General features: G+C 42.8%; 1 protein-coding gene across 2 annotated transcripts in view; it reads left to right on the forward strand.

Annotated features, from left to right (window-relative positions):
• ZYG11A (zyg-11 family member A, cell cycle regulator) overlaps positions 1-22,921 on the forward strand; it is a 60,087-nt gene that overhangs the window by 30,413 nt on the left and 6,753 nt on the right. For both annotated transcript variants that reach the window (XM_017961561.3, XM_021941639.2), the window contains 8 exons: positions 587-651; positions 1,930-2,029; positions 2,116-2,166; positions 11,970-12,131; positions 12,213-12,257; positions 15,693-15,887; positions 21,238-21,299; positions 22,315-22,412. In XM_017961561.3, the coding sequence (XP_017817050.1) occupies positions 587-651; positions 1,930-2,029; positions 2,116-2,166; positions 11,970-12,131; positions 12,213-12,257; positions 15,693-15,887; positions 21,238-21,299; positions 22,315-22,412 (778 nt within the window). The remainder of the gene's footprint in view (positions 1-586; positions 652-1,929; positions 2,030-2,115; positions 2,167-11,969; positions 12,132-12,212; positions 12,258-15,692; positions 15,888-21,237; positions 21,300-22,314; positions 22,413-22,921) is intronic.

Raw genomic sequence — 22,921 nt, forward strand, 5'->3', positions numbered from 1 at the left:
TGATATCTGCAGTGTAGATGACACTCAAAAATGTTATATGCTTAGCAAAACAGGCCAAACTCAAAAGAGCAGAACCACATGATTCCGTTTACATAACACCTTAAAAAAACTAATCTATAATGATTGCAATTTTCCAAGGATAGGGTTACAGAGTTGAGACTGACTGGAAGAGGGGACAGTGGAACTCTCTGGGGAGATAGAAGTATTATATCTTGATTGTAGCAGTGGTTACACAGGGGTATACATTTGTGAAATCTAATTCAAATGTGTACTTTGTAAAGGGAGTTGATTTTTTAAAAAATACAATTAGGAAGGTGGTTTTCCTCATTTATTTCTACCTTACTTTTAAAGTTGGAAAATCCTACTCAGTCTTCATTCCCTCATGACAGTCATCAGTTATAGCATTAAATGAAAATTGTGGATAGGGACAGGTATTTTCTTATGAGCTCTCAATAAGAGCTTTTGAGCTTTTCTTATGAGCTCTCAATAAGAAAAGCTCACTGGTAATACTTCCAAATACATAGAATCTTTGTTTAGAATGGAATGTTACATTTGTTCAAAATTATTTTTCTTTATTCTCTAAAAGTTACAGAAGAATTGTCTTCTCTCCTTAACCAATTCCAGGATTCTTGTGGATGTTCCGTTTGACAGGCAAGTATAAGACTTGGTCATTTGATTGGGGTGTTGGCCTTTGGTTATTAAATGCAGGGGCCTGATTAAGGCTGGGATAAGCTGTTTGGAGAGAAGGTTCTGTTGAGCTTCTTCCACATAGAAGTGATTAGAAGTACCCTACTTGAAAATGTCTCCTAAAGTGATTCCAGTACAGGATAGTAGGTAAGAACAGGTTCCGAGAGCCAAACATACTTGGACTTAAGATCTAGCCCTTTCATTATCTTTGCTTATAAGTTTCCTCATTTGTTAAATAATGCCTCTTACCATCATTAGATACGATAGTGTCTGTAAAGTACAGGCTATTCTAAAGAATATTAGTAATAGGCTGGGCGCAGTGGCTCACGCCTGTAATCCCAGCACTTTGGGAGGCCGAGGCGGGTGGATCACGAGGTCAGGAGATCGAGATCACCCTGGCCAACATGGTGAAACCCCATCTCCACTAAAAATACAAAAATTAGCTGGGCATGGTGGCGGGCACCTGTAGTCCCAGCTACTTGGCAGGCTGAGGCAGGAGAATCGCTTGAACCCCGGAGGCGGAGGTTGCAGTGAGCCGAGATCACACCATTGCACTCCATCCTGGGCGACAGAGTGAGACTCCATCTCAAAAAAAAAAAAAAAGAAAGAAAGAAAAAAAGAAAAAGAATATTAGTAATTTATTCATTTTGTTATGTAATTATTATTTTAATAGTAATTTACTTTTTAATTATTTAGAAAATCATCATCATCCTAGCCATTCCAGAAGGATTTCCCTTGAGGCTTTAGCAGTCTCTCAGATTCACAAGTTTTAAAACATTTATAGTAGCTGACATAAAAGAGCAGAGAAATGAGGCACAAGCTAACAAGAGCAAAGCCCCTGATTTGTGAATACAAGGTTTAGGCTCAGTCACTTTGTAACTGAGTGATGTTTGCTGCAGCATTTTAGCATTGTCTGCTACTCAAATTACAAATTGCTACCACTCTGGAAATTCTTTTTCTTTTTCAGACCCATCGTAGTAGAAACTGGATGATAAATACATTTTTTCTTAGATTTGCTCATCTTTATGTAAATTCTGTGTATTTTGCTCACATTCTTATTTGCATACTCTCCTATCCCCTGCCTGGTCTCTCTGCCAAATGCTCTTGGTTTTCATAGTTGAGGATGTAAAAGTCCAAGACTGTTTTTGTTATAGAATTACTCGGAGAATGCCAAATGATTTCTTCTGTGTAGTTTCACAAACTTTCTATATAGTTGTGAGAAAAATCAATACTGCTTTTCAGGTTTGATGCTGCCAAGTTTGTCATGAGATGGCTCTGTAAGCATGAAAACCCCAAGATGCAAACAATGGCAGTGAGTGTCACCTCTATTCTAGCTCTGCAGGTATGTGATTTCTTAAAGGCAAGATTTCTGTCTCTAGTTTTTATACAGGTTCCATAGTTCACTTGAGTCTTTCTGTTTGCTTACAGCTCTCACCTGAGCAAATGGCACAGCTTGAAGAGCTCTTCATGGCAGTTAAGGTAGGTTCCTTATCACGTTCATAACCTTTTTTTTTTTTTTTTAAGTCAAATTTATTATTGTAGCTCAAAAAAAAATCAAATCATTCCAAAAGGCCTATTAAAGTGAGAAATCTGAAAGACTTTCTCCCCAGAAGAAACTTTCTAATTTTGTAGCTATTTCTTTTGATATATACCTCTACGTATCTTTTTTTTTTTTTGAGACAGAGTCTCACTCTGTTGCCCAGGCTGGAGTGCAGTGGTACGATCTTGGCTCACTGCAACCTCTGCCTCCCAGATTCAAGCGATTCTCCTGCCTCACCCTCCTGAGTAGCTGGGATTATAGGCATCCCACACCCGGCTAATTTTTGTATTTTTAGTAGAGATGGGGTTTCACCATGTTGGACAGGCTGGTCTTGAACTCCTGACCTCGTCATCTGTGTGCCTAGGCATCCCAAAGTGCAGGGATTACAGGCATGAGCCACCATGCCTGGCCATACCTCCACATTTCTAAATAAAATGCTTATACTATAGTTTCTTGATTGAGCAGTTTTAGGTGTTACTGATTTTGCTACTACTACGGTAGGTAAGAACTTAGCTCTCCTACATATCTTTCTACAAATTACTTCCTCCTCAAGTCCCCAACAAATTTATATCACAATTTAAAATAAATCATTAATCAGTATTTATGTTATGATTATGTTAACATCGTTCACTAAAAAATTTATATCATGGCCGGGTGCGGTGGCTCAAGCCTGTAATCCCAGCACTTTGGGGCGGGAACAAAATGAATCCCACAAAGATCAGAGAATCAAGACAATACAACTATACGAGGTGAAACGTCTCTATAAAAATACGAAAAACTAGCCGGGCAGTGTGAGGCGCCACAGTCAGCTACAGGGAGGCGAGGAGCGGGGAGAATGGGCGTAAACCCAGGTGGAGCTTGCAGTGAGCTGAGATCAAGCCACTGCACTCCAGCCTGGGCTGACAGGCGAAGACTCCGTCTCAAAAAAAAAAAAAAAAAAAAAAAAAAAAGAATTTATATCATTGGGCCCGAAGGCATTGGTGGCTCCATACACCATGTATTCCCAGCACTTTGGGAGGCTGAGGCGGGTGGATCACAAGTCAGGAGATCGAGACCATCTTGGACAATGTGGTGAAACCCCCTCTCTACTAAAAATACAAAAATATAAAAATTAGATGGTTGTGGTGGTGCATGCCTGTAATCCTAGCTACGTGGGAGACTGAGGCACGAGAATTGTTTGAACCCAGGAGGTGGAGGTTGCAGTGAGCTGAGATCGCACAGGTGCACTCCAGCCTGGTGACAGAGTAAGACTGTCTCAAAAAAAAAAAAAAAAACACAACATTGTTTTATTCTGTACTTTTTATTTTTATTTTATTATATGAATTTTTTTCCTCTTGTCGCTCAGGCTAGTGTGCAATGGCGCGATCTCGGCTCACTGTAATCTCTGCCTCCTGGGTTCAAGCAATTCTCCTGCCTCAGCCTCCCAAATAGCTGGGATTACAGGCATATGCCACCACGCCCGGCCAATTTTGTATTTTTTGTAGAGACAGGGTTTCACTATGTTGGTCAGGCTGTTCTTGAACTCCTGACCCTCAGGTGATCCACCCAACTCAGCTTTCCAGAGTGCTGGGTTTACAGGTGTGAGCTGCCGCACTCAGCCTGTTATATGAATTTTTATCATTAATGTCTCAGCATATTTTTGTACTTTTTTTTTATGGCATTTGAGCCATCTTTTTTTTTTTTTTTTTTTTTTGAGCTGTGTGGTCTCTCTTTGTAGCCAACGCTGGAGTGCAGTGGCATGATGATGGCTCACTGCAGCCCCGACTTCCTGGACTCAAGTGATCCTCCCACCTTAGCCTCCCAAGTAGCTGGGGACACAGGTGCATGCCACCAAATGACTGGCATATATATATATATTTCTTTTTTTTTTTTTTGAGATGGAGTCTCCCTCTGTCGCCCAGGCTGGAGTGCAGTGGCCGGATCTCAGCTCACTGCAAGCTCCACCTCCCAGGTCTACGCCATTCTCCTGCCTCAGCCTCCCCAGTAGCTGGGACTACAGGCGCCCGCCACCTTGCCCGGCTAGTTTTTTGTATTTTTTTAGTAGAGACGGGGTTTCACCGTGTTAGCCAGGCTAGTCTCGATCTCCTGACCTCGTGATCCGCCCGTCTCGGCCTCCCAAAGTGCTGGGATTACAGGCTTGAGCCACCGCGCCCGGCCATATATATATATTTCTTTTAGTTACTTGTAGAGATGACGTCTTACTGTGTTGCCCAGGCTGGTCTTAAATTCCTGGGCTCAAGTGGTTCTCCTATCTTGGCCTTCCAAAGTGCTGGGATTACAGGTTTGAGCCACCGCAACTGGCCTTTTTTTCTTTTTCCTCAAGAGTTATTTATTTATATATTTATTTTTGAGATGGAGTCTCACTCTGTCGCCCAGGCTGGAATGCAGTGGTGCAGTCTCAGCTCGCTGCAACCTCTGCCTCCCGGGTTCAAGCGATTCTCTTGCCTCAGCCTCCTGAGTAGCTGGGATTACAGGAGCGCACCACCACGACTGGCTGATTTTTATATTTTTAGTAGAGACAGGGTTTCACTATGTTGGTCAGGCTGGTCTCCAACTGACCTTGTGATCCGTCCACCTCGGCCTCCCAAAGTGCTGGGATTACAGGAGTGAGCCACCATGCCCAGCCGAATCATTTATGTTTTTTGTAAACTGTCTGTGGCTTTTTTCTACTTTACAGGATTTTTTTATACATTAAGGAAACAAGCCTTTGACTATGATATTGGAATGCATGTATTTTCTCCCATTTTGCTGTTTATTTTTAATTCATTTATGGGATGTTTTATGATGCAATAATTTTTTATTTTCATGTAGTTGAATTCATTCTCTTTTATTGTGCATCTGGGATTGATGGCGCACTGCAAAGTATTTCCCTCTATCATGAAGTATTTAAAAAATTTCTTTGTTTTGTTTTGTTTGAGTGACTTGATCTCATCGTGTGCTGAAGCTGGTGTGTAGTGGCAAGTGGTATGATCATGGTTCATTGCAGCTTTATCCTCCTGGGCTCAAGCGACCCTCTTGAGTAGCTGTGTTGGTAGCCACCACATTCAGCCTCCTCACGTTTTTAATCCTATGATTTCTGTTCTTTCTTTTTTTCCTTTGGAATTGTTTTGAGATGTTGGGTCAGTTCAAGTTTTCTTCTCTGTGTTTCTACTTGCCTTTGCACTCTTTATGCTACCTTTATCATATTAAATTCCCCTGTATATATCTATGTTTGGACTTTATTCTGTTCCATTAATTTGCATGTCTGTCTACTCACTAACTTTTATCTCTTTTTTTTTTTTTTTTTTTTTTTTTTTTGAGACGGAGTCCCGCTCTGTCACCAGGCTAGAAGTGCAGTGGCACCATCTCGGCTCACTGCAACCTCTGCGTCCCGGGTTCAAGTGATTCTCCTGCCTCAGTCTCCTGAGTAGCTGGGATTAGAGGCGTGCGCCACCACACCCTGCTAATTTTTGTATTTTTAGTAGAGATGGGGTTTTACCATTTTGGTCAGCCTGGTCACTAACTTTATCAATACTTAAATATTTAAGATCTGTCCTCAGATTTCTTTCAGTTATCCTTATCTATTTGTTTTTTCTGTGCAGACACCAGAATTGGCTTCCTGTTTCTGAGGGGAAAAAACCCATTTTCTTTGGGATTGTATTATAGATTGATGTAGAAAAATTGACATCCTGTAATTTCTCCTATCTTGGAACAAGAGTGTGTTTATTCAAGTCTTTCATGTCCTCCAGAAGTATGTTCAAGTGTTTGTCATGTTATTATATGCTTCTTACATTTATTCTAAGGGTTTTACTTTTTGCATTGCTGTTACGGGTGGAATCTTGTGCTTATGAATATCTAATATCTAGTGTTAGGTTTATTTTGTCTTGTTAGCTTGTATGTCTTTTTACAATAGAGATGAAATCAAGAATAAAAATCAAGAGTGATTTTGGATGTTTTCATTACTGAGATGCTTGAGATGTCAAGAAGGCAGTTTGAATTTTTTTTTGAGACAGAGTCTGCCTCTGTCGCCAAGGCTGAAGTGCAGTGGCCCCATCTTGGCTCACTGCAACCTCCACCTCCTGAGTTCAAGCCATTCTCCTGCCTCAGCCTTCCGAGTAACTGGGATTACAGGTGTGTGCCACCATGCCCGGCTAATATTTTTGTATCTTTAGTAGAGATGAGGTTTCACCATGTTGACCAGGCTGGTCTCGAACTCCTGACTTCAGGTGATTCACCTGCCTTGGTCTCCCAAAGTGCTGGGATTACAGGCGTGAGCCACTGCACCTGGCCCCGTTTGAATTTTTAGTACAGATGGGGTTTCACCATGTTGGCCAGGCTGATCTCGAACTCCTGACCTCAGGTGATCCACCCGCCTTGGCCTCCCAAAGTGCTGGGATTTTAAGTGTGAACCTCCACACCCGGCAAGATTTCTCTCAAAATGTTACTGCTCATTGATAATGCACCAGCCACCCAAGAGTTCTGATGGAGATGTACAAGCAAGGAAGTTAATATTTTCCTGCTTGTTATACAGTATCCATTCTGCAGCCCATGAATCAGAGAGTAATTTAGTAATTTATTATTTATTAATTATATTATTTATTTATTATTTAAGAAACATTTTGTGGCCCGGTGTGGTGGCTCACACCTGCAATCCCAGCATTTTGGGAGGCCGAGGCAGGCAGATCATTGTGGTCAGGAGTTTCAGACTGGCCTGGCCAACATGGTGAAACCCCGTCTCTATTAAAAATACAAAAAAATTAGCCCAGCATGGTGACACATGCCTGTAATCCTAGCCACTCAGGAGGCTGAGGTGGGAGGATCGCTTGAACCTGGGAAGTGGAGGTTGCAGTGAGCCGAGATTGAGCCACTGTACTTCAGCATAGGTCGTGACAGAGTGAGACTCTGTCTCGAAAAAGAAAAGAAAGAAAAAAGAAACATTTTATAAGGCTAGACCTGCCATAGATAGGGATTCCCCTGACGAATTTGGACAAAGTAAACTGAAAACCTTTTGAAAGGATTCACCATTCTAGATACCATTAAGAAAATACATAGCGGTAGCTCGTGTCTGTAATTCTAGCACTTTGGGAGGCCAAGGGGAGCAGATTACTTGAGGCCAGGAATTTGAGACCAGCCTGGGCAACATGGCGAAACCCTGTCTCTACAAAATGTTAGCCAGGAATGGTGGCATGCGTTTGTACTCTCAGCTACTTAGGAGGCTGAGATGGGAAGATCACTGGAACCCTAGGAGATTGAAGCTGCAGTGAGCGGTGATTGTGCCATTGCACTCCAGCCTGGGTGACAGAGACAAACAAACAAAAAGAGTATTCATGATTCTTGGGAGGAGGTCAAAATATGAACATTACCAGGAGTTCAGAAGTTGGTTGGAACCCTTGTGAATAACTTTGATGGGTCCAATTCTTTAGTGGAAGGAGTAACTGTAGATGCCAAGAGAACTAAAATTATAAATGGAGCCTGGAGATGTGACTGAATTGCTGCAATCTAAAACTTTAACACATGAAGAATTGCTTGTTAGGGAAGAGCAAAGACGTACTTTGAGATGGAATCTAGTTCTGGTGAAGATGCTGTGAACATTGTTGGAATGACAACAAAGGACTTTGACTTATTATATAAACCTAGTTGGGGCCGGGCGCGGTGGCTCAAGCCTGTAATCCCAGCACTTTGGGAGGCTGAGACGGGCGGATCACGAGGTCAGGAGATCGCGACCATCCTGGCTAACATGGTGAAACCCCGTCTCTACTACAAAAAAAAAATACAAAAAATTAGCCGGCGAGGTGGCAGGCGCCTGTAGTCCAGTTACTCGGGAGGCTGAGGCGGGAGAATGGTGTAAACCCGGGAGGTGGAGCTTGCAGTGAGCTGAGATCCGGCCACTGCACTCCAGCCTGGGCGACAGAGCGAGACTCCATCTCAAAAGGACAACAGAAGAACACACCTCTTCCAGTTGGATGAGACAGCAGCAGAGTTTGAGAGGATTGACTCCAAATTTGAAAGAAGTTACACGGTGGTTCATGCCTGTAATCCCAGCACTTTGGGAGGCCGAGGAGGGCGGATCACGAGGTCAAGAAATCCAGACCAGCCTGGCCAACATGGTGAAACCCTGTCTCTACTAAAACTACAAAAATTAGCCAGGCGTGGTAGCGTGTGCCTGTAATCCCAGCTACTCAGGAGGCTGAGGCAGGAGAATCACTTGAACCCAGGAGGCAGAGGTTGCAGTGAGCCGAGATCGTGCCACTGCACTCCATCCTGGGCGACAAGAGCGAAACTTCGTCTCAAAAAAAAAAAAAAAAAGAGAAGTTCTTTCTTGAAAGGAAGGGTCAATTGATGGGGCAAACATCATTGCTATCTTAAGAAATTGCCAGCAGCCATCAACATTGAGGCAAGACCCTCCACCAGCAAAGAGATTACCACTTGCTGAAGGCTCAGGTGATTTAGCATTTTTAATCTATATATATACATATTTTTTAAGGTAGAGTCTGTTACCCAGGCTGGAGTGCAGTAGTGGGGACCCATCTCAACTGCAGCTTCGACCTCCTGGGCTCAAGTGATCTTCCTGCCTCAGCCTCCTGAGTAGGTGGGGCCACCGGTGCATATCACCACACCCAGATAAAATTTTACATTTTTTTTGATAGTGATAGGGTCTAGCCACGTCACTCAGGTTGGTCTCGAGCTCCTGGGCTTAAGCGATTCTCCTGCCACTGCCTCCCAAAGTGCTATGATTAAAGGCGTGAGCTGCTGCGCCCAGCCATAAAATATTTTTAAATTAAAGTATCTACATTGGGCTGGGTGTGGTGGCTCATGCTGTAAGCCCAGCACCTTAGGAGGCTGAGGCGGGCGGATCACGTGAAGTCAGGAGTTTGAGACCAGCCTGGCCAACATGGCGAAACCCCATCTCTACTAAAAATACAAAAACTAGTCGGGCGTGGTGGCACGGGCCTGTAATCTCAGCTACTTGGGAGGCTGAGGCAGGAGAATCCCTTGAACCCGGGAAGTGGATATTGAAGTGAGCTGAGATCATGCCACTGTACTCCAGCCTTGGCAACACAGTGAGACTGTCTCAAAAAAAACGGTATCCACATTGTTTTTTAGACATAGTGCTATTGCACACTTAGCAGACTACATTATAGTGTAAATATAGCTTTTGTAGGCAGTGGGAAAACAAATTTGTGTAACTTGTTATTTGTTATTTTATTGTGGTAGTCTGGAATTGAACCTATAGTCTCTCCTAGATGTGCCTGTTTACTGAGAGGGGGGGAAGGATGAACCAGAAAAGGAGATTGAGCAGGAGCATCCAAAGTGCATTAGAAGCAAAACCAAGAGAGGGTGTTTTAGAATCCAAGAGGAATGTTTCAGGAAAAATTGGGCCATTATATCAAATACTACTGAGTGGTGGAGTGACATGAGGACAGAGCTGACCATTGGATTTGGTGAGAGGAAGTCATTAGTCAACTTGCTTATTTCAGTGGGGTGGTAGGCCAAAACCTGATTGGAGCAGGATGAAATAGCCAATGGGAGGTGAGAAATGGATGTAACTTTTTGATATAATTTAATGAGAGGGAAAGCAGAGGTGGGGTCAGTCTTTAAAAAGATCGACTACATTAAGACATATTTTGTGCCCACGAGAAGAGTTCTAAAGAGGGAGAAGTTGGTGCCACAAGCAAAATAAAAGGAAATAATTTTGGTGCTGAATCTCTGTATGTGCAGAAATTGGGTTTAGAGTAAAAGTAAAGATGTTGGCTTTAGATTGGAGCAGAAGGGAAGGCAGAGTATATTGATGTAAGTGCAAGTAGGTTGGTAGCTTCTGTTAGGAAGAGTGGGTGTATTTCTCAGTGAAAAAGAAGATGAAGAAATCAAATGAGGGGAGTGAGAAGATGGTGATTCAAGTTTGAAAAGAGAGAAGTAGTAGTAGTCTTTGGAGAAAATTCATTAGGAAATAAAGTAGTACTGACAAATACAGTTAAGTGTTTTTTTGAAATTTATGAGCAGATGTTGAAATTGAGACCAGGTGAACTCAGTCTTTTTCAACGTTAATATGTTGAATGTTGGGAGGTATGAAGTAACTGATAGTTACGTTTAACTCAGGTAGGAGTTTTGCCATACAATGTTATAGAGGAACATATCCGAGGAACATAAAGTTGCTGGGAGGGGTAACAGGACTAGATAAGGTACAGGTAAAGCGAGCAGGCTAGGCACTTGTCATATGACAACGGATAAGTCTCCTCTGTGTCTTAGATTTTTCATCTGGAAAACGGGTCTCAGTTGAAAAAATGACATCTGTCATAGTAGTAACAGTGCATAGTTATTTTGAGTATCATTAAGCTAAATTGTGTGATCAAGGGCCTGGCCACTGTGTTACGCTCAGGGACAGGCTCACTTCCCCGGCTCCTGGTCTTGCTCTCATTCATCTAACTAGCTGCCTAGGTGAGTGCACCCGTCTCATCTGCCACTCTTTTCTTCTCCTCTTGACTTTCACAGATTTATTTTTGTGATGAAGTCTCTTGACACATTCTCAACTGATTGGGCAGAATATTTGAGGTGGTCTCATTCTTCTCGAAAATACACATTCTGATTTGTTTGGTGCTTTGTTATATTTTATGTATCTTTTCATCAGCTGGTTAAAGTGAAAATTGTCTTTTTCCTCTCCCATGACAGTCTGATATTGAAAGAGGCTGTAAATACTAGCTTGACTTCTTTCTAGAAATGTTGATCTCAAATGGTACTTTGCAGTCTGTTAAAGTGAACCAGTGGCCTCTTCAAGATGTGAGGTCATGTGATGGAACGCTGTCCTGGTGTTCTAGCCCCACTGACCTGCTCAGTGACTTAGAGCAGCAGACTTTCCTGCCGCAAACTTTGCCTGGCATGTGCTTCCTCCCCTCTCCCCCGAGCCCCATTCCTGCCTGTCCCCATTTCTTATTGGGCTGGTTTATCCTCTTTTTCTTCTGGTCTCAGTTACATATTATTTTTGTATGGAGGCTCCCTTCTCCCACCCTTCCTAAAGCCTAAATTTTAGGCTTTTATGTGTTTCCATCAGATAATTAACCAAAATTTAAAATTCTTTTATTTAATTTTAAAAAGTCAACTTTTTTTTGTCTGACTTCTACCCCCCCAACTTTTTTTTTTTTTTTTTTGAGACGGAGTCTCGCTCTGTCGCCCAGGCTGGAGTGCAGTGGCGGGATCTTGGCTCACTGCAAGCTCTGCCTCCTGGGTTCACGCCATTCTTCTGCCTCAGCCTCCCATGTAGCTGGGACTACAGGCGCCCGCCACCACGCCCGACTAATTTTTTTGTGTTTTTAGTAGAGACGGGGTTTCACAGTGTTAGTCAGGATGGTCTCAATCTCCTGACCTCGTGATCCGCCCGCCTTGGCCTCCCAAAGTGCTGGGATTACAGGCGTGAACCACCGCGCCTGGCCCACTTTTTTTTTTTGTACTTGGTTTAAAGAAGGTGTTGACTAAGTGTTCTAAATAAAAATAATGGAATAGCTAATAATGTACTTGATTATGAACTTAATGACCATATACCAAGAACTGGACTAAGTGCTCACTAAACTTAAATTTTTTTCATTTAATCCTCACAAAAACTGTAAAAAGTAGTTGTAATTTATTTTATAGAAAGAAAATAGATCACAAAGCTACTAAGTGGCAGAACTTGGGTTTAGAACCGAGGTTTAATGCATCTTAACATTGCTTTCTTTATACTGCAATTGATTATTCATTACAGCATCTAACTCCCTGTCTCTTTGGTTTTTAGGAACTTCTAGCAATAGTAAAACAAAAGACTACTAAGAATTTAGATGATGTCACCCTCTTGTTTACTTTGAAAGCACTTTGGAATCTTACAGATGGGTCTCCAGCTGCCTGCAAGCACTTTATTGAAAATCAAGGATTGGAAATCTTCATCCAAGTCTTGGAGGTGGGAAGACAGGATTGAGTTTATATGTAAAGTTCTTTTCTTCATGATAAAGTAACCTGTATATATATATTTTTTTGACAGACGTTTTCAGAGTCAGCAATACAAAGCAAAGTACTTGGTCTTTTGGTAAGGTGAATTGTTTTGAATTAATTTTAATTGCTTGAAAACAAAACCTAACACTTATATAGTACCTACTGTATGCTAGGCACTATTGTAAGCAATTTACATGTATAAACTCATTTAATCTTTACATTAGTCCTACAGAGTAAATACCATTGTGTATCAGTTATTTATTGTTGTGAACAAACTATAGCTTAGTGGCTTAAAACAGTAGCCGTTTAATTTACTTATGAATCTGTGGGTCAGTAGTTTGAGCTCAGCTCAGCTGTAAAGTTCTTCTGGTCTGTCTGGTCTCATGTGGGGTCACTTATGTAACTGCAGTCATCTGGTGGCTTGACTGGGGCTGGAGGGTCTAAGAAGGCCTGACTCTCATGTCTGACAGTTGGGGCTGCTTACCAGCTGGCAGGCTTTTTGTCTACGGGCTTCTCCACGTGGCAGTCTCAGAGGGCAGGCCCCACTATCCAACTGCTTTTTAAACCTCTGCTTATGTCACCTTGCTAATGTTTCATAGGACAACACAGATTATATATTTAAACCCAGATTAAAGGCAGTAAAGTCACATTGCTATGGGGAGTATATACAGGGATAGGAAAGGTTGTGTTATTTTTGTATTCTACCATACACTGTTATCCACGTTTCATAGAGAATCTGTCTCAGAAATGCAGTTTATCCTAATTAGAACTCAAACTCGGCCGGGCACAGTGGCTCATGCCTGTAATCCCAGCACTTTGGGAGGCCGAAGTGGGTGGATCACCTGAGGTCAGGAGTTCAAGACCAGCCTGGCCAACAAGGCGAAACCCTGTCTCTACTAAAAATAAATACAAAAATTAGCTGGGCATGGTAGCACATGCCTGTAATCCCAGCTACTTGGGAGGCTGAGGCAGGAGAATCGCTTGAACCTGGGAGGTAGAGGTTGAGGTGAACCAAGATCGTGCCACTGTACTCCAGCCTGGGCAACAAGAACGAAACTCTGCTCAAACAAAAAAAAAAAAACACCACTCAGGCAGTCTGGCTCCAGACCCTCTGATACTAATCAGTTTACTATACTGCTTTATCCAGGCAGTCCATTTTTTTAGCAATTTCTTTGTTGATACTTATATACTGCCTCTCAATCAAGGTATTCTACAATTGAGACATTTCTTTGTTTCCTAGAGCTAAAGGTGAAGATTTTTCAATAAGTAATAAAGACATATAGTAAGCACCTTCACTTTGCCATGCCGTATGCATTGGAAAGACACAGATGCATGAAATATGTCAAGGTGATGTTGCTCATAACTTCAGGAAGGCAGTGTTAGACATGTGTACAAATAGGTGTCTGATTTACAACTGACAAGTGAGTGCTGCAAGAGAGGCACTGAGTCCATTGGGAGCCTTGGTCCTGAACTCATGGAGGGACTGTGCCCTATCTTCATGTATCTCACACATACAGGACTCACAACAAAGTAGATGTGAAAGGCCTCACAGAGAGGAATAAATGATTAATACTGTAAATCTGGAAGGTACGGAAAAGTATAAAGAGGGGACAAAGTCATTTTTGGCTAGGGAAGATTATTTATAATGTAATAAATAAGTATAATCATTGAGGAACACTGTAAAATGGAATGGTTAGAATTTGGGGAAAAAGTAGGAAGGTGAAAAGGAATGGGAAATAATGCCAGAAAGTTGAATTGATGCCTCATATATCCTAAACAATTCTACATATCTTACTAGCTGACCTAAAAGATTGTCCACTTTTCTTTTCTTTTTTGTCTTGCTCTTGTCACCCAGGCTGGAGTGCAATGGTGCGATCTTGGCTCATTGCAATCTCTGCCTCCAGGGTTCAAGTGATTCTCCCACCTCAGCCTCCCGAGTAGCTGGGATTACAGGCATGCACCACCACGCCCGGCTGATTTTTGTACTTTTTAAGTAGAGACAGGATTTCACTGTCTCTACCAAAAGAGAGGCCAGGATGGTCTCAATCTCTTGATCTCGTGATCTGCCTGCCTTGGCCTCCCAAAGTGCTGGGATTACAGGTGTGACCCACCACACCCAGCCCACTTTCTTTCTTTCTTTTTTTTTGAGAGATCCAGAATGTGAGGATTTACAAGAAAAATCTTGGGACTCACCTGTGGTGTCCCTGTCAGTTGTGCTAAGAATGTCTTGTTAGGGGGTAACATGGTAGACTTAACACTGAAATCATGCGTTGATGAGGGATATAGCTGGTCTTGGGAAAAACAGGCACGGGGGGACATCTCAATATCTGCTTCAATCTTTAGTGTCCTATGTGCCTCAATATAGTCGTGGCTAGGGTGTGCTTTCCTGAATGGTTCATCAGAAGCAGCAGTTAACACTAACACAAACTGCTGTGTTTACTTTCACTGTTTCACCTCATTAAACCTTTGGTTTTTCATTTTTGTAGACAGATTCTCCCAGTGATTCCAGCCTCCTGAGACTGACATCCCCTACCCTTGAGTGTGGGCAGGACCTGTTTCTTGATTCTAGCCAAGGGAATATGGCAGAGATGATAAGATATCACTCCCATGATTACGTTGCTATATATTTATATATATGTAATCTGTCCTGCTAGCAGGCCCACTGTAGGGACTCTTTCTCTGTGGCCCTGACGGAGCAAACAGTCATGAAGTAAGTGGTTGGAGGAGGGAGGAACCCACAGTTTAAGGAACTTGGGGCAGCTTCTAGGAGCTGAACGTGGTCTCCAGCGAGAAACTGAATCACTCAGTCCTGCAGCTACCGGAAATGAATTCTGCCAGCAGTCTGAGTGAGGCTGGCAGTAAACTCTCCCCCAGTGGAGCCTCCAGGTGAAAATGCAGCCCAGCCAGCACTTTGATTGCAGCCCTGTGAGATCTCAGAGAAGAGGGTCTAGCTAAGTCATGCCGAGACTCCTGCCCCACAGAAACCAGGGAATCATAAATGCGTATTGTTTTACGCCACTAAGTTTGTGGTAATTTGTTACACAGCATAGAAAATTAGTGTAACATATAAAATAAAGAAAATACTGCCTGACTTTCATTGTTATTATTAAGAGATAACGTAACCTTGAGCAGACCTTCAGTAATGTTAAGTATTTGAGTTAGGCCTTGATTTGTACTCTAGTTCATCCAGTTATTAGCAGTGTGAACGTGACAAGTTTGTCATGCTTAGTGTCACATTTCTTTGTAGTAGTATTTTAAAGATTAAATGAGATAAGATAGATAAAAAGACAATTGTTTATCTAGTACTGTACCTGGCACTTAGTAAGTACCTATTTAGTGACTGTTGTTAATGATCATCCTCATCAAGGGAGTTGGATTGTGGGCTTTAGGCTAGCTTGAGGCGGAGGTGGGTACAGGAGTAAGTGTTCTGGATGTATCTGACCTGAGAAGCAGGAAAGTGAAAAAAGCCAATTCCTGATTCTCCCCTCCCTTCTCGTCTCTGGGGTTCTCTGCTCCATCTGACCTGTAGAACAACATAGCAGAAATCAGAGAACTCTCTTCCAAGCTGGTGACCGAAGATGCGCTGAAGCATATCAACAGTTTACTCTGTAGCAGGGAAATGGAAGTCAGCTATTTTGCTGCAGGTATCATAGCCCACCTGACATCTGACAGACAGCTTTGGATATCCCGTGACTTCCAGAGGCGTGCTCTTCTTCAAGATCTGGTACAGGAACCACATTCTTCTTTACAAAATCCAGAGTAATCTCTAATTACAGAAAATGTAGTTTTCTACATAATAATAATATGATTGTAGAAAGTGGGAAAAATAGGTCAGGCGTGGTGGCTCATGCCTGTGATCCCAGCACTTTGGGAGGCCGAGGCAGGCAGATCACAAGGTCAGGAGATGGAGACCATCCTGGCTAACACGGTGAAACCCCATCTCTACTAAAAATACAAAAAATTAGCCGGGCGTGGTGTCAGGCACCTGTAGTCCCAGCTACTCAGGAGGCTGAGGCAGGAGAATGGCATGAACCCGGGAGGCGGAGCTTGCAGTGAGCTGAGATCGTGCCACTGCACTCCAGCCTGGGCAACAGAGCGAGACTCTGTCTCAAAAAAAAAAAAAGTGGGAAAAATATAGAAAAACTTATTACTAACCCATATCTTTCCACCCAAAACTATCTCTGTTAACATTTTGTTGCATATGACTTATTTCAGTCCTCTTTCCCATCAGCTTTTTAAAAAAATTATTTATTTTGTTGTTTTGTTTTTTTTTTGAGACAGGGTCTGTCTCCCAGGGTGGAGCTCAGTGGCACAATTCACAGCTCACTGCAGCCTCAACCTCTGAGGCTTAGGTGGTCCTCCCACCTCAATGTCCCAAATAGCTGGGACTACAGGTGTGTGCCACCACAACCAGCTAACTTTTGTATTTTTTGTAGATGGGGTTTTGCCACGTTGGTCAGGCTGTTCTCAAACTCCTGAGCTCAAGCGATCTGCCTACCTTGGCCTCCCAAAGTGCTGGGAATACAGGCATGAGCCATTGCGCCTAGCCAACTTCCTTATTTCTAAATAACATACTATGCGCTGTTCTTGACTTTATCGCTTTAGGAATCTATCAATTCATTTTCCCACTTTGGGAAACTTAGATTCTTTTTCTCACTGTTTCTATGCACAGCCTTTCTAAGTGTGTGCTCAAGGTATAAATCTTCATACATATTCTGTACATTTCACCTACTCAGGATTTTCTTTCCCAGAGCCTTTGCGTTCCTACCATGTGGTCTGCTTGTTTGGTATACCGTATATGGTGAACTGCTGTCATCCTCAGATATTCCTTTACTATCATCCTCGGGGACCCCCTTTGCCTCTCTCGTGTTGGATTCTGTGTTTCCTGGCTTATGTGCCTCCCTGTATCTTGGTTTACTCCCACCTTTTGTTGGATCATATTCTCCAGTAGCTTCCTAAGAAGAGAGTCATGAAAATGAGACCATACCTGTTTAAAAAGGCCTTTATTTTACCCTCACATTTAATTGATCAAATGGCTGGGTATAGAATTCTAGCTTTGAAATATTTTTCCTTCAGAATTTAAAAATGTTTGCTCTATTGTCTTTTACTTGTCAGGATCACTGTTGAGAACTCCTGTGCAATTTTTTTTAAGCTTTAAGATTTTTGTCCTTTGTCCTCTGTATTCAGAAATCACAATGGCTTGCCTTGTGGGTTTATTTTGATTTTTTATTTTTTGTTAATTTTTTTTATTTTTTGTGGGTTTATTTTCATATATTGTGTTGGGTACTTATCAGTCAGGAAGCTCATTTCCTCCCTGGGACATTTCTTTAATCATTTTTTCTGGAATGTTGGCCTTCCCAGACTCATCTTTTCATATCTATCTCATTTACCTTTTTTGTTCTGAATCCTCTTCTAAAAATATAATATCCTGTTTTTGTTTCATAGGTCCTATATGTATTTTTCTCTTATCTCTTTCAACATAATAATGATAATTTAAAATTTTATTTTATATTTTTGAGACAGGCTCTGACTCTGTTGTCCAGGTTGGAGTGCAGTGGCACAATCTCAGCTCACTGCAACCTCTGCCTCCTGGGTTCAAGTGATTCTCCTGCCTCAGCCTCCCAAGTAGCTGGGATTACAGGTGTGGTAATGCACACTTGTAAAAACACAATAATTGTTGTGTTTTTAGTAGAGATGATTTCACCATGTTGGCCAAGCTGGTCTAGAACTGACCTCAAGTGATCCACCTGCCTTGGCCTCCTGAAGTGCTAGGATTACAGGTGTGAGCCACCATGCCTGACCAATTTTAAAAAAAAAAAGATTTTTTTTTTTTTGAGATGGAGTCCCGGTCTGTTGCCCGGGCTGGAGTGCAGTGGTGTGATCACAGCTCATTGCATCCTCCACCTCTTGGGTTCAAGTGATCCTCCCACCTCAGCTTCCCAAGTCGCTGGACTACAGCTGCGCCACCACACCTGGCTAACTTTTTAATTTTTAGTAGTGACAAGGTTTCACTATTTTGGCCAGGCTAGTTGCAAACTCCTGACCTCAAGGGATCTGCCCACCTCGGCCTCCAAAAGTGCTGGGATTACACGCAGGAGCCATCGTGCCCAGCCTAATTTTTAAGTTTTCCTGTTCCTCCAAGGCTTCTGTTTCCTGCAAGTTGCTTTTTTTTTTTTTGCTGTTTATTTTATTCCTTTGTGTTAGAGATTTTCTTAAAGTTATGGTGGTCCTGAGCTGTCCGTGGGGACAGCTATGAGTGGGACTGATTGAAAACTGCAGACAGGTAGAATGTGTCTTACTCTGTCGCCCAGGCTGGGGTGCAATGGCACAATCATAGCTTACTGCCACCTCTGCCTCCTGGGTTCAAGGAATCCCTCCGCCTCCCGAATAGCTGGGGTTACAGGTGCCTGCCACCACGCCTGGCTAATTTATATATATATATATATATGTATATATATTATAAATATATATGTGTGTGTGTGTATATATGTGTATATATATATTTTTTAGTAGAGATGGGGTTTCACCATGTTAGTCAGGCTTGTCTCAAACTCCTGACTTCAGGTGATCCACCCACCTCAGCCCTCATAGTGCTGGGATTATAGGCATGAGCCACCACACCTGGCCTAGATTTGATCTTTTAATAGGTGTTCCCTGGTGGTAGTGTTTTTTTTTTGAGGCTTAGTCCCACTTCTGTCAGCCCAGGCTGGGAGTGCAGTGGCCGGATCTCAGCTCACTGCAAGCCTGGCCCCGGTCTACGCATTCTTCCTGCTCAGCCTGCCGGTGCAGCTGGGACTACAGGCCTCACCACCTCACCGGCTAGGATTTCTTGTATTTTTTAGTAGAGACGGGGTTTCACCTGTTAGCCAGGATGGTCTCTCATCTCCTGACCTCGGGATCCGGCCTGCCTCTGCCTCCCAGTGCTGGGATTATATTTGGAGCCACGCCCGGCCGGTGGTAGTGTTTTTAGATCTTTTGTCCTAAACTGGTTGGAACTTACCTAGAGAAGAAACTTCTATTCTTTTATGTGCAAATTATAAGCTTGGCTGGGTACGGTGGATCATGCCTGTAATCCCAGCATGCTGGGAGGCCAAGGCGGGTGGATCACCTGAGGTCAGGAGTTTGAGACCAGCCTCGCCATCATGGTGAAACCCCGTCTCCTCTAAAAATACAAAAAATAGCTGGGCATGTTAGTGCATGCTTATAATCTCAGCTACTCGGGAGGCTGAGGCAGAATTGCTTGAACCCAGGAGACCAAGGCATCAGTAAGCAGAGATCATGCCACTGCACTCCAGCCTGGGTGGCAGAGCGAGACTCTGTCCCCAAAATAAATAAATGAATAAATAAAATAAATAATTTTTTGTTTTTGAGACGGAGTCTCACTCTTGTCACCCAGGCTGGAATGCAGTGGCGCAATCTCAGCTCACTGCAACCTCCGGCTCCCGGGTTAAGCGATTCTCTTGCCTCAGCTTCCCAAGTAGCTGGGACTACAGGCACGCACCACCATGCCCAGCTAATTTTGTATTTTCAGTAGAGATGGAGTTTCACCATGTTGGCCAGGCTGGTCTCGAACTCCTGATCTCAGGTGATCTGCCTGCCTCGGCCTCCCAAAGTGCTGGGATTACAGGAGTGAGCCACCACGCCTGGCCAATAAATAAAATTTAAAAAATATATATATAGCCAGCCATAGTGGTGGGCACCTATAATCCTAGCTACTTTGGAGGGTGAGACAGGATAATTGCTTGAACTCGGGAAGCAGAGGTTGCAGTGAGCCGAGATCGTGCCATCGCACTCGCGCCTGGGCAATAAGAGTGAAATTTCATCTTCCAAAAAAAAAAAAAACATTATAAGCTTCATTGCCAATAGTCTGAAAGCCTAGTAAAAGAAGAGAGTTGAGGCGCAGGGAATCTCAACATTTAGTATTTAGATTTTAACTCCAGACACATCCCTGTTTTTAGCATGGTGTTCCCACCCTGAATTGTTTATGCGGTTGCCCAGTCCAGATGTTTTTATTAAGGATCATGAAAGAAATCTGGGAGTCCTAATCCTTTGAACCTGTCTTCCTATTTTCTTTTTCTTTCTTTTTTTTTTTCCCCAAGATGGAGTCTTGCTCTGTCGCCCAGGCTGCAGTGCAGTGCAGTGGCACCGTCTCGGCTCACTGCAACCTCCGTCTCCCAGCTTCAAGCGAGTCTCCTGCCTCAGTCTCCCGAGTAGCTGGGATTACAGGCACATGCTACCATACCCCGCTAATTTTTATTTTTTTTAGTAGAGACAGGGTTTCACCATGTTTCCCAGGGCGGTCTCGAACTCCTGACCCCAGGTGGTCTACCCGCCTTGGCCTCCCAAAGTGCTGAGATTACAGGCATGAGCCACCGTGCCCGGCCCAGTCCTCCTATTTTCAACCCAACCTGTAATTTCACTTCAGAAAGTACCTCATATGCCAAATTTTTAAGTCTCTTAGGGGTTCTCTTCAAATTGGTTTGTGTTTTTTGTTTTGTTTTGTTTTGAGACAGAGTCTTGCTCTGTCACCTAGGCTGGAGTGCAGTGGTGGGATCTTGGCTGACTGCAAGCTCCGCCCCCGGGGTTCACGCCATTCTCCTGCCTCAGCCTCCCTAGTAACTGGGACTACAGGCACCTGCCACCACACCCGACTAATTTTTTTTTTTTTTTTTTTTTTTTTTTTAGTAGAGACCTCTACTCCCAAAGTGCTGGGATTACAGGCGTGAGCCACCGCGTCCAGCCTGGTTTGTTTTTTAACCTTTCCAAGTGCTAGGTATTAAATCAGTTACCATTTTTCCATGTGCATCATTCTTTGTTTTACTTTCTGTTAATGGGATTATGGAAGGAGTAGAGGTATAAATGTGTGCTCAGTCCAGTATCTTTAAACAGATGCCCCTTGTTCTTATAGTTTTTCCCACACTGTTAAGATACTCTGTGTATATAATCGTTATGTGATTGATATTTTGCCAAGTAGGTGTATCTAAATTTGTTCAGTCATTCCCAGATTTTGAAAAATTTTGTCTTAAATGGTGAATTATTCAAATCTTGGTTTCTCTCTCTTGTTTTTGGAGTAGCATGCAGCCATCCAGAATTGGCCAAGTTCAAGTTGTAAGATGACAGCATTGGTGACCTATAGGTAATTTCATGATGTTGTGCTTTTCTTTTTCTTTTCTTTTTTTTTTTTTTTGAGACGGAGTCTCTCTCTCTTTCTCAGGCTGGAGTACAGTGGCGCGATCTTGGCTCACTGGAAGCTCTGCCTCCCGGGTTCACGCCATTCTCCTGCCTCAGCCTCCCAAGTAGCTGAGACTACAGGCATCTGCCACCACGCCTGGCTAATTTTTTGTATTTTTAGTAGAGATGGGATTTCACTATGTTAGCCAGGATGGTCTCGGTCTCCTGACCTCATGATCTGCCCGCCTCGGCCTTCCAAAGTGCTGGGATTACAGGTGTAAGCCACCATGCCTGGCCCAATGTTGTGCTTTTCTTAAAGGCTGTACTCAGTGATACAGTGATGACGTGTTAGAGTCAGTTAGCCTTATGTTCAAATCCTATTTCTCTGTGATATTGGGAAAGTCATTTCTAGAAAGTCAGTTTTCTTTGTCTGTAAAATGAGGCTGACAGCATGTAAGATTGAGGATGCAGTGAGATATTGAACATATAAAGTGTCCAGTACAGAATGCAATTTCTTAAATAATAGCTTCATTGTATGCTTGGTCACAGGGAGGAGTTGATCCTGTGGGGAAAATGTTGAAAATTCTTTTTTTTTCAACCCTTTGAGACAGGGTCTTGCTCTGTTGCCCAGGCTGGAGCTGGAATGCAGTGGCAGGATCACATCTCAATGCAGCCTTGACTTCCCAGGCTCAAGTGATCCTCCCACTTGAGAATCCTCCCACTTGGCACCACAGGCGTGGACCACCAGGGCCAGCTAATTTTTTCGTTTGTTTGTTTGTTGCCCAGGCTGGTCCTGAATTCCTGAGCTCAAGTGATCCACCTGCCTTGACCTCCCAAAGTGCTGTGATTACAGGCGTGAGCCACTGTGCCCGGCCATGAAAATTATGTACATTATTATATTAATTATATAGTATAAATTATTATATCCCTGAACACTGGCCTGAGTTCTGGATTAACATCTTTGTACTTTTTTGTTTCAGATCTCTCAAGACATTTTTCCCACTCCTTGGCAACTTCTCTCAACCAGAGGTTCAGCTCTGGGCACTATGGGCTGTGTGTCATGTCTGCAGTAAAAATCGTATGTATTCAACATATGTTCAAAACATAATAGTTTTCCAGCTATTTTTCTGTGTAATGATTAAGTTCAAGGTGGATGTGCAAAAATTGTCTACTTCTGTCCTCTGCATTTAGCTATGTTTAAAAAGAAACTGAAAAAAGATCTTACTAGCTTAAAACAATGCTTCAGAATTAGTAATCTATTTGAGGGTAGATAGCAAGCAAAATAGAAGGTAAAAGTTAGCTCCTACTTGTATTCCCCACAGACAAGCACCGTTAATAATTTGATAATCTCCCAGATACTTTTCTATATCCATGCTATATTTAGTATGTGCTGTGTATGTGAAATATAGTTTTTAACAAAATGGGCTCATTCTGTGCATGCTGTCCTATAGCTTGGTCTTTTCACTCAACAGTTTATTGCTGACACTCTTCCTTTAGTAAAACATGGACCTGCCTCTGTGTAATGGTCTATGGGAGATTGGGAGGCCAGGAGTCAGGGGTTATTTCCCAAACACATTAAATATTTTT

This window comes from Papio anubis, chromosome 1 (genome assembly GCF_008728515.1).
Source record: "Papio anubis isolate 15944 chromosome 1, Panubis1.0, whole genome shotgun sequence".
NCBI lineage: Eukaryota > Metazoa > Chordata > Mammalia > Primates > Cercopithecidae > Papio > Papio anubis.